Consider the following 12139-nt stretch of genomic DNA (forward strand, 5'->3'; position numbering starts at 1 on the left):
ATCAGGTCCCCTAGAACTAGAGTTTACAGGAATTTGTGAGCCACCTGATGTAGGTCCCATGGTCCTTCTCAAAAGCAGCACATACCCCTGAGCCCTGTCTCCAGTCCCTCTAAATGCTTTATGTATAAAGAGCATACATAATGTTCTCTAAGTTTAAATATGGTGTATTTCATAGCACAGGCTTTTGTATCTGCCTGCCAGTTAAAGCCTTATGTGCTAAGTGTGTAATTTAGTGTTTATTAAGCAAATCAATTAATTGACTTTTGTGTTGATTTGTGTAGCTGGTGATTGTAGAGTGATAGGTTAACTTTCTTAGATAACAGCTGTAGAAGGGAATGTAGAGCAAGTAAAAATAAAAAATAGCAAGGTAGTATTTTTGAAAAGGTCGCTTCGTGGGCATGGAAAAATCCTACCGGTCGAGAAAAGCAGCAGCTGTAGTATGGCCACGGTTCACATACAGGTTCCAGAGGTGTTCTATAGGGTGACCCCTGGCTTCCAAGCCTTTTTAGGACAAGGAAAGCATTTATAAGTTCAATCTTTCATCTTCCACTAGGCATGAGTCACTTCCTTTCTGTAGCAGACATGTCAGTGTGCAGTCTTGTACTAGGAAACACCCCACTGTTCACTGAGGTTACATATTTGTATGTTCTTTTTAGGTGTTTGTTTAAGACGACGTTAATCTGAAACTTGGCCCTTTTGTAATTTAACCCCGAAGAACCCGCTCATAACAACCTTAATATGTGGAGATTGAAGTGTTTGCAAAACTACATACAAAAAGGGACATGATTTTGCTGGTTCTGAGTTAATGAGCTCTCTTTAGAAAAATCAGAATCCCCCCCCGCCCCCTGACAAAAATTCCTTCTTTCTTTGCTTAGTTATAAGTTCTTCAAGACAGTAATGACTGTATAGAGGTCACCATATGGTAACAACCTCTTAGTTGTTTTTTAGTTCTTGGCACAAGGTCTAACTTATGTAGCCTTGCCTGGTCTGGAACTCACTGTGAAGACCAGGCTGGCCTCACTGGAATGCTGGAGTTCCAGGTGTGTGCCACCACCCGCAGCCTCTTCTCTGTTCCTGCTCTTGCACCATCTGAACCCCTTCATCTTCCAGATTAGCAAGAGGAGTGTATGCGACTATGTATGTATGTATGTATGTATGTATGTATGTATGTATGTGTGTGTGTATGTATGTATATGTATGTTCTCTCTGTCTCTCTCTGTGTCTGTCTGTCTGTCTCTCTCTCTGTCTCTCTCTCTCTCTCCATGTATGTGTGAGAGAGAGAGAGAGACTGTGATACTGTGTGTGTGCCTCTGTGTCTGTCTGTCCCTTCCCTCCCCCCCCCCCTTTCTAGATCTGTTTTGAAGCTGGCCATTCTAATATATGATAAAATAGCATTTAGTGGACCCTATGATGGGTGCTATTATCTCCATTCACAAATGAGTCAGCTAAGAATAAAACAGGCCAAGGGACTTTCCTAAAGTCATTTGGGGAGAGATGTTTGAGTTGGGTGTTTCCAGAACAGTCCATACGAGGCTTTTCTCCACTCACCAAACATCCTTTAAACTCTAAGCTAGGAACATAGCACAGTGGTAGATTGCTTGCCTAGCACTTGGGAGACCCTAAGTTTAATTCCTAGCACCACCAAAAAATATGTGTATATATGTATTAACAAAAAGAAAGGCATGTAGAGAAGATTCCAGGAGTGGCTTGAGGAAAATCCTTGCCAATAAATGCCAGAAAGTGTGCATGTTCTGGCACGGCGGTGCTGTGGAGGACATTGAACAGAGAACCGATTTGCTATAGTTTAAAAAGAATACCATATTGCCATTGGATTTTACAATGCACTCCTCATAGTAGGAAAAAATGCTTAGTTATTTAAACAAAATTTCTTTCTTTCATAAAGGCTGCCACGGCTATCAAAGGTGGCTTAGTGGGTAGAGATGCTGTTGCCAAACTTGACAACCTTAGTTTGGTCTCTAGCACTTGCATAATGGAAGGACAGCGCCCACTCCAAGCTGACCTCTGACCTCTACACATGCACTGTGACCCTTGTGTACGACAGAGCCCACTCCAAGCTGACCTCTGACCTCCACGGATGCACTGTGACCCTTGTGTACACACCCAAAGGGAATAAATTACAAATTAATGTAGTTTTAAAAACAGACTTTTCTCTTTACATTAATTGTTATAAAGTGTGGAGAGATCCCTTTTGTAACAGAAAAACTTAGAAATAAGCTAAAATTATTATTCATAAAAGTGAGTTAGGGGTGTAGTCCGCCTTGGTGGTAGAGAATATGCTTGACATTTGTAAGATCCAATGCCCCAAAATAGATTTTGTTCGTGATACTCAATTTCCAGGCATTATCCACACACATACAGATATTGACAAATAAGTTGGCTTCAAAGTGTGACATGACAAAGCCCTAGTTCATGTGAGAGTTCAAACTAGGGAAAGACCTCTAAGGGAAAGAATTCATGCAAGAAGAAAAAGAGGAGGACGAGAGAGGGGGTGTGAGGGAAAGAGAGGGAAGGAAGGAAGGAAAGATCATTGTTGGGGGAGGGGTGTGAGCACATGCGGAGGTCAGAGGGCAGCTTGAGTGTTGGTCCTTGCCTTCCAACTGGGTCTCTCTGTTGTGTGCTGCTGCCTACACAGGCAAGCTGGCCCACATGTCTTAGGGGAGTCTCCTCGGCCTCCCATCTCAACATTAGAACCTGTGCTTAATAATAGAAGGTTGATCATGTATTTCTAATCCTCGTGATGTCATTTAGATAATCAAGCATTTGGGTGCAAAGAAAGAAAAGTATTGCTCTTAAGAAATTTGTATTCAGACAGCCAAGGCTACACAGGAAAACCCTGTCTTTCTTGGTGGGGGGGGGGGGAAGCTGGGCACGGTGGCACACGCCTTTAATCCTGGCACTTGGGAAGCAGAGGCAGGTGGATCTCTGTGAATTTGAGGCCAGCTTAATCTACAAAGGAAGTCCAGGGCAGCCAAGGCTATACAGAGGAACCTTGTCTCAGGGGGAAAAAATGTGTATTTGGCACTTTATAATAATAAAAGGTAATAAAAAATAATAAAAAGTATGAACAAAAGAATGGAGAAGGGCCTTAAGGATCCAAAAGGGTTGTTTTTCTAGTCTATTTGTAAATGAACCCCTTATACTGGGTAGTAATTTACAAACAACAGACATTTATTGTGCACTGAGGTAAAGATGCCAGTGGGTCCCTATGTCGTGATGATTGTCTGCTTCCAAACGCCAGCTTCTTGCTGCCTCCACACACAAGGCGGGAGAGCCAGGGCCCATCTTTCCACGTCTCAGAGCACGAGTCCCATTCATGAAAAAGAGTCCCCACCTGAAGCTCCACCTCCTGGCACCCACATTCAAACCACAACCCCCACCTGTGAGTACATGTGCAGAGACCAAGGTAGAACAGGAACGTGAAGGTGAGTAGAGGGTCAGAGGGCAGTGTGATCACAGCATGTGATCATGTGACATGCCATGACTCAGAAGTACCCCCTCCCAGAGTCCTGTACCACTTCTCCCCAGTGGCTCAGCTGCAGAGAACTGAGTAACGGAAATAAATGTGTTTCGGCATAATCGTGAGATGCACAGCTCAGGCTTTGGGGAGTAAGGCGGACTTGGCTTGAGCTTCAAGTCCGCTGTTCTTTAGGTATTGGTTAAGTTGCGTAGCATCTGTTGATGAATCACAGTGATGATGGCAGTGATACCTCGTTGCTCCTAGAGTTATCCTGTTTCAGGAGCATTGCGAGACATGCTAGATACGACATGCGCTCTCTGCGAAGAGTCCGTCGTTTTATTGACCTGTTGTTGTTTTAAGTTTTACTACATTTCTTCACTTTTTACTTTTCTATTTTCTGAGACTTGTGTAAGAGCTCAGAAGGTAGCTGCCGGGGTTGGGGATTTAGCTCAGTGGTAGAGCGCTTGCCTAGCAAGCACAAGGCCCTGGGTTCGCTCCTCAGCTCTGGGAAGAAAAAAAAAAAAAAAGAAGGTAGCTGCCTCAGTGATGGAGTGCACGCTTCTTACGTGTGTGGCCCTGGGTTTGTTGCCAGCAACACATGCATATCATATATAATTTGATATCTAATATCCTAAGGAATACAGTTCTTGATAATAATCATAAGTTTATAAATAGATGAATATTAATAGACAGTTTAGCACTAAGGCAGGAGGATGGTGAGTTTGAGGCTACCTGAGTGTCCAGGCCAGAGTGGGCTTTCTAGTGAGACTTTGACTCAAAAATAAAACAAAAATTAAAGGAGAAAGGGGGGAAAAAACCAGCTGTTTGTGTCATTCACCGAACAAGGAGTTGAGAAAGACTTATTTGTATACTATAGGTGTAAACAAAAAAAAAAAACAAAATAATAACTGTGAGTCAATTAGGGAAAAGTATTAGAACAAGATTTATAAGGAAACCTAGAATGGCCTCGCCCTCTGAAGCCCATTTTGTCTACTTGGGAAACACCAGAAGTGTCGCAGAGGGAGTTTATTTCATTGCCAGTGAAATGGTTGCTGTAGATGAGGAGTGCAGAAGAGGACACAGTTACCTCTGCATGAGCGACGGGAAGCAACCACACTACTTAGAGAAAGCGAAGGGGCATAATTAAGAAAACAGACCCAGTAGGGGCTCAACACGGGATCCAGGACAAGTAGCAAAGAAGCTCCTCAGGAAGTCCCTGGAAAGTGGGGTGCGCAAGGCACTCTGAGGACAGCCTCGGGACTCCCACATGCTCAGACCAAGATGGGCGCCACCCTATTGCAAAGTTAGGCTGAGCCTTAAAACCAGGGCCTGTAGACAAACCGTAGTAGCTTTCTTGTTGCAATGGCTACAAACAGGATACATGGTTATGAAAGTCAGATACCACAGCGAACAGGAGAGGCCTTATTGCCAGTGAGATACATGGAAAGCCTTCCTTGGCCGGAAAGGGATGGTCACACTTCTCCCTCCAGTAAAGAATATTTTGCTTTCTGCTGAACAATGACAATGACGAATGACTGGAATGTAACGTCAGGAAATGCCTGGTTTTGAGATGTTATCTTTATTCTTTTAGGCCTCTTTTTCGTGGCAGTTCAGATGTGGATCAACTAGGAAAAATCTTGGAGTAAGTAATAATTATTCTCTCCCATCACCCAAAACATTTGTAGTGGCTTTCCTCTGATGTTCTTGTTTCTCTCTTATCTTTTCTTGCCCCAAGCTGCTGCTGCTGCAGACAGTCTCACTAGGTGTGTGGTGAGTGGGGACAAGGTAGTAGAGCTGTCTCGCACAGGGCTGGTTGTGACTCAAGCCTCCATGCTGTGCTGTGAATGCTAGCCTGTTGCCTGGGTGGATCTTCCCTGCTTCTCTCTCTGAGCACCAGTGCTGTAGCTCATATGTGTTGTGTGCTTGTGGTCTCATCAAATTTACCTCTCATACGAGATGGGACAGTTGGAGGCCTAGGGACCCCAGGGCTGTCCAAATAGACATCTTGTTCCCTTTGAGAATCCTTGATCATGTCTGTTGGGTTTGCATTGCATTCCCCAGCCAAGGATAAAATCCTAGCCAGTCATGTTTTCCCTCAGAACACCGAAATAGAGGATGAGACTTCTGTTCTCTTCTGAGCCGGTGGCTGAGTAACTGTGAAAGGAAGTCACATGCCCCAGCTCATAACTGCTGGCTTAGCCTTATTTTCCTTTAATGTTTTCACCTGAGAAATGGGAGAGACTTTCTCCATGCAGTCTGTTCTCCAACTCACTCGCTGCCAGTGGTTTATCGCATTGCTCTGTGGTGAGTTGCAAACCTCATTGGTGCCTACATGTTTGTGCATGTGAGGATGTGCATGCTTTCATGTCGCTAGAATGTAACTGGGGCCTTCCTCCTCACATGGCGTGCTGTGTGGCATCCTTTTTTGGCTATGTGCTTTTGCCGAGCCGCACCCTAAGTGAGCTAGAATCCGCCCATAGGGGTCCTGGCTAAAAATCACCACCATCATTTTTATGAATCTCAACCTCAAATGATTTTTATGGAATTTAAAATCGGTAAGACTGCCTCCTGCTTCCCCCTACCCCCACCCCCAAAAAAGTGTGCCTCTATGAATCATCTATTTAAGGGTGATTGCTTTAAACCTGGAATTCACCCCCAAAAGCTGAGGTTCTTTGGGTGACTAAAAGCTGTTCCCGGTGCTTTGAAGCTGAAAGAACATTGACTGGCTTTGGGTTTTGTTTGTTTGTTTGTTTGTTTTTGGTTTTTTGTTTTGTTTTTTGCGGGGTGGGAGTTGGGGGTTAGTTTGTTTTGTTATTGTTGATTTGGTTTGGTCTGGTCTAGCCTTGTCTGGGGACTTCCCAGGTCCGGGCATTCACCAGTACCACACTTTCTGATGATGACCCTGTAAAATGGATGCATTCTCCACCAAGCTCTTTTATTACCCTGCCTGTGCATGTGAAGCTACTGTCATTCACTGCTGGCTTCGTATTTTTCCCTGAGACTGTAGAATCTGTCCTGTGTGCATGTGGTCTTCCAGAGGGACCTGGGAAAGCAAATGCTGTCATATTCCCCTGTTGAAAGGAAAAGCGGTCTTGGGGACATCTGCCTGCCGGGCCCCCGAGGCCATTGCCTGCTCTCCTTTCTTTATACCTCATGCGATTCCTGGCCCCCTCCAGCACATTCTGTGGACCTGTAGCACTGCCTGTACTCTTAGACCATGAAGTCAATGCAATAGGCCATTGCATTTGGCCTGTCCCGTGGGAAAGCCTGTTCGGATTTCTGGCCGAGGCCCGGCACTCTCACGTGGCTAGCAGAAAAGCAGCTGGAAAGCCTCGTAGGTTTGGTGCTTTTAGATTATACTGCTTGGTTTCTGGCTTTGCTTCCTTGCTCTGGATGGTTCTCTCAACAGAAAAGGGACAATGCTGCACCCTAGTGTCACTCTCAAACTACTTGAAAAAAATATTTTGGGCCCCATCCACCACAGCCATTTATAGATTCTGTGTTCTGTCAGTCTTTCCAGTATAGACGTCAACTTTTACAGCTCCTACTCAGCTGTCCAAATAGTGAATTATGATGCAAGCCTTTTCTAATGAACCCCTCGTGATTTCATTATTTTCACTAAGGGCCATGACAGTCCTTATTGGACATGACACTAAATTTTTTTTAAAGGAAAGTCTTATGCTCATGCTCTTAATAAGGTAAACTGTAGACACATTTCTACTTTCAGAGAACATCGAGTGCTTTAGAGGCAGAGCAATGATTTTAGGCACGACATTTAGAGCATTTTCTAGGAGTGACATAATAGTTAAATAGGAGTAAAAAAAAAACGGGATATGGAATAAGGAGGGCTGAGGGGGGAACATGCAGGCGTTCTCCTTCCTCATCCTGTCTCCCCATCTCTTCACTAAGATGATAGACCTGACCTGTGTGTCTCACAGATTTTTCCAGGAGTCAGAGAAGACAATAGTTTTAAATTTTTTTAAATATATGTATACATGTGTGCATATATATGTGTGTGTGTGTGTGTGTGTGTGTGTGTGTGTGTGTGTGTATCCACACTTTATGTGCAGTTAGTATGTATTTCCATAGGACACAGACAGACAGTGTTTCTCTGAAAGCATTTGGCTTCTGACTGCTGTATTCATAAGACTTCAAATCTTTAGGTATGTTCAAAACTACTAATATAATAACACACAGGAGGCTGAGACAAGAGGATTGTGAGTTCGAGGTCAGTCTAGTATGCACAGTAAAAGGCTATCTCAAAAAAATGTTGCCAATAAAATGATTTAAATTCTAAGCACATTGCAATCCATTCCTAGGCAACTGATGATGACTATGTACAAAAGTCCCAATATAAAAGGGCTATACAGGGATAGAAGTTTAAAACTGTCTTTAATAAGTATTGTTTTCCTCCTTTACCATATCCCATTCTACCCAAACACATCCTCATGTTTCCTTTCGTGGTTATAGTGATTATTTTTACCCCTTCATCACCCATGTTATAGACCTTGCTATTAAACTCTTTGTGTGCTACTTACTCAAGTCATGATTTTGCTCATTGATTCCAGTGTGTCCATGAGTCTTGTCTTTATATTCCTCAAAGTGAACGTCTTCTGCTGCAGATGCCCAGTAGGGGCAGTTAGTGTCATGCCTCTATACCCAGGGACATGTACACTGATGATGGAGAATCTTCTCTTCCCGGGGAGCTCTGTGACAAAGCCCTGTAGACCCTGTGACACCTATCTTACCACCTATCTTCCTGAAAGATGTTTGCCACCATACCTTGTAGGCCTGTGCCTCAAAAAGTACAGAGCAGGACCTTAGTTTAGGCCAGCACCACTTCTAACTAGGGTTAAAAGCAGTTTGGGTCAATATCTGAATAACTGTTTACTAAGTTGTGTTCTTGTTTTTTTTAGTTCCGAGTTACTCAGAGTCTGTGCACTGTCCAAATACGCTTACCACCTATACATAAACTATAAATAATACTACATATTTATAGATTAGATAGGGCCACCAGCCTACCAATAATAACTAAAAAAATGGATATTGGCTACATATACTGTGCGGCAGGCACTGTAGTATACAGTTTCAGTAAATTGCTCCCCAACCCTCACTATAACTATAAATTACCATCATCACATACATAAAGATACCAAAGCTCATAGTTGTCATGTAATTTGTCCTTACCTGTCAATTAAGGGCAGGCGCTGAATGTGAAGCCACGTCTGCCTGTTTTCAAAGCCTATGCTCTTTGTACGACTTGCTGCTCCCTCCACATTTCTGATCCCAGAATGGTTGTCAGGGGGAAACCTCAATGATGCCCTTTAACTGACCATTTCTCACTTTGGAATACCATTACACAGTGCTTGCGTAAAACGGGGCCGACGTAATTTTTAACCTTATTTTTGAGTCCCATTTAGAAAATTACTCTTTGACTAAACGACTTGGCCAAAGTAATGTGTTAATAAGCTGTGCTGGGTGAGTGTGGGGAAAGCACATCTTCGTAGAACTGTTTTATGAGAACGCAAAGCAAAGGTTCAAGCCTAGAGGTAGACACTGTACATCCACATGGGCGTCCTTCAGAATCGCCGCAGGGTCTGCCTCATCACTGCACCCCTGGCCACACACGCCCATTCCCACAAACGCCTTCCATTTGGTGTCTGCTGCCACGGACTGGGCTTACTTACGGAAGTTTTCAGTGTCCTCTGAGGTTGTGCCACGTGCCCACCCTGTGGTGGTAGGGTAAATGAGAAACCCTTTCCATCGTTAGTTGAGGTTTTCCTGGAGCGCCTGCCCCAAAGCATTGCTTGCAGGAGCCGTTCTGTTCGGCCAATGCTTACATCCACTCTCCTTCTTCCGTAGCGTGATTGGACTCCCAGGAGAAGAAGACTGGCCTAGGGATGTTGCCCTTCCCAGGCAGGCTTTTCATTCCAAATCTGCCCAACCCATCGAGAAGTTCGTGACAGACATTGATGAACTAGGCAAAGACCTACTTCTGGTAAGTTCCTGGGATGCAGTTGGCATGTGCCCATCGAGACTATATGACAGACAGCACCGGGTGCCTCAACCACACCGTGTGTGGGAGGCTATACTTTTGCTGTGGATTTTGTTTCCGGCTAGTGGCTTTGGATTCTGGAGTGTCTTTCTCCCAGCACCATGTTTTGAATGCATACTTGGTTGCAGGTTTACGAAGACTCCTGATCCCTTGGGCGTACCTTCTTGCAAAGTAAATACGCTTCCATGTTTAATGTCTCCCGCTACCTGAATCCATGCGCTAGTCACATCTTTGCAAATGTTTTTCCCCCAAAGGAACCAAGTATCAATACTCCTAGTTAGTGATCTATTTAAGAAGTATTTAGTGTGCCATGCACATAAAAAATATATATATACCCATTGAAAATAAGATTCTAGGGGCGGAGAGGTGACTCAGTTCTTAAGAATATGTACTGCTTTTGCCATGGACCCAAGTTCAGTTCTCAGCATCTGTATCAAGCAGCCTCCAACAGCCTGTCTCTCCAGCTTCAGCATCACTCTTTCAGCCCCACAGGCACCTGCACTCACATGCACACTCCCACACGCAGACACACGCATGCCCATACTTGAAGTATTTAAAAATAAATTAAAGTACGCACTTTTGCAGTTTGAAATTCAAACATCTCGTTATTGATGTCATGTATAATACCCTTCTTTGGGGACACATACGGCCCTTCTCACTGCACTGTTCTCGGAGTCGGAGCCCTAGGAATACTAAGCCTATTACTAACCTCCTCCTGAATTAAGAGCCTTCGCTGCCTGATTCAAACTGTGGGTCAAAACCTGCACTTTTCTCTGTGTGTCTCATTCTGCCGCCGAGGCCAGAAAGGCAGTAGTTCGCGGTGGCATGTTTCTCTCCTGGAAGCAGGTAGAAACATTCCTGAAACCCTAGGTCAGTCACATCGTCAGCGGCAACTTGAATAAAAGTGAGACTGTTCCTCCCAGCCTACCAAAGTATTCAGCTCTTGAACATGTAGTTCTAAGGGGTAATTTTGAGTCAGTTATCTGGTAATCAAATTAATTATTTTTGCAGAAGCACTGTTTATTGCTCAGTGTGGGTTTTTTTTGTTTTTTTGTTTGTTTGTTTGTTTGTTTGTTTTTTCAGTTCATTCTTAGGCTGATGACTTTTGGAAGCAGAACTGTTAACAGAATTTTAACTACCCTTTCTAAGATTTCTCCAAAGGTCTAAGTACAAGCACATTATTGACCTTAATATTTCAGATCAAATGTTTTCTGTATTGCAGAAATGCTTGACATTTAATCCAGCTAAAAGAATATCCGCCTATGGCGCCCTCAGTCACCCGTACTTCCAAGACCTGGAGAGATACAAGGACAGCCTGCATTCTCACCTGTCGTCCAGCCAGGGCACCTCGGAGCTGAACACAGCCTGAGGTTCCCCACGGATGCCGTGAGCTAGTCATCTGAACATGTCACCGGTGGCTGCCGCGTCCCCTAAGCAAGCCTTGCAGCGCAGTTGAAGAGTGCTGGCTGCCAGCCTTCCAGCTGCCGGCTTCTGCACGGGCCCTGCTTCACCAAGGAAACCACCTAGTTCGCTGTTCAGAAATCAATGCAAGAGTGATTGCAGCTTTCTGTTCGTTCACTTGTTTGTCTGTCTGTCTGTTTCAAGAACCTGGAAAACGTCCAGAAGAAGAGAAGCTGCTGACCAGTTATTGTGCTGCCATTTCATTTCCTAACCTTGAATGCTGCCAGTGTAGGATGGTGATCCAGGCCCAGCTGAGTTATGATGTAATCTCTCTGCAGCTGCTGGGCCTGCTTGGTACTTGTGAGTGAGTGAGTGTGTGTGTGTGTGTGTGTGTGTGTGTGAGAGAGAGAGAGAGAGAGAGAGAGAGAGAGAGAGAGAGAGAGAAGAGCGCCCTGATCTCCTAAAGTGTTACTTTTTGTAGACAACAAGAATAATTGAATTTTAAAGACTAGACGTGACCGATAGTAAAGTGATGAACCAGTGGGGTCTTCTCCGGTTACAGAGGTTGAGCCTTCGTCCTCAGCATTTCCTTTCTGTTCAAAAGCTTTTGCTAGCAGTAAACAGTAATGTTTTAGATACCACAGAAATGAGACTGCAAAAGGGGGAAAACCCCAACATCTTTTAAGAGACTATTTTTAAGCGTGCATTCTTTATTTACTCTTTGGAAAGTGGAATTTACTTGTCCTAAGTCCTATATTCTTCTGGGAAAGGCCCTGTTTTATTACTTGCAATAGGTTTAGAGAGTGTACCTCAAATAGGTTTTAAAGATAGGGAAAAGAGTATATTTTCTGGTTTGAACTATTACTTCCTTTGTGTTTCCTGTTATTTTGTTCTTTGTTTTAGGCAATTGCTTCCTGCTCTGATTTGAAGCTGCTTCTGCATAGAGACGGGTCAGTTCTCTCCACCTACTGCCCCTTTGTACATCTGCCATTCTCTGCCCTGTTTGTAAAGTGCCCACCTGCTCTTCCCTAGCACTTCTAATTCATATTCTAATCATTGCCCAGCTGCCCCATGCCACGCCCACTTGCCTGCCTAGCTGTTCCCATGCCACGCCCACTTGCCTGCCCAGCTGCCCCCATGTCACGCCCACTTGCCTACCCACCTACCCTTATGCCACGCCTACTTGCTTGCCCAGCTGCCCCCCC

The 12139-nt window shown here is 44.3% G+C and overlaps 1 protein-coding gene across 1 annotated transcript in view; it reads left to right on the forward strand.

Moving 5' to 3' along the window:
* Cdk6 (cyclin dependent kinase 6) overlaps window positions 1-10968 on the forward strand; it is a 188943-nt gene extending 177975 nt beyond the window's left edge. Inside the window, exons 5-7 of the mRNA XM_051151995.1 lie at window positions 5070-5120; window positions 9341-9476; window positions 10756-10968. Coding sequence (XP_051007952.1) covers window positions 5070-5120; window positions 9341-9476; window positions 10756-10902 — 334 coding nt within the window. The 3' untranslated portion in view covers window positions 10903-10968. The remainder of the gene's footprint in view (window positions 1-5069; window positions 5121-9340; window positions 9477-10755) is intronic.
* The last annotated feature ends 1171 nt before the right edge of the window (window positions 10969-12139 follow it).

This window comes from Acomys russatus, chromosome 10 (genome assembly GCF_903995435.1).
Source record: "Acomys russatus chromosome 10, mAcoRus1.1, whole genome shotgun sequence".
Lineage (NCBI taxonomy): Eukaryota > Metazoa > Chordata > Mammalia > Rodentia > Muridae > Acomys > Acomys russatus.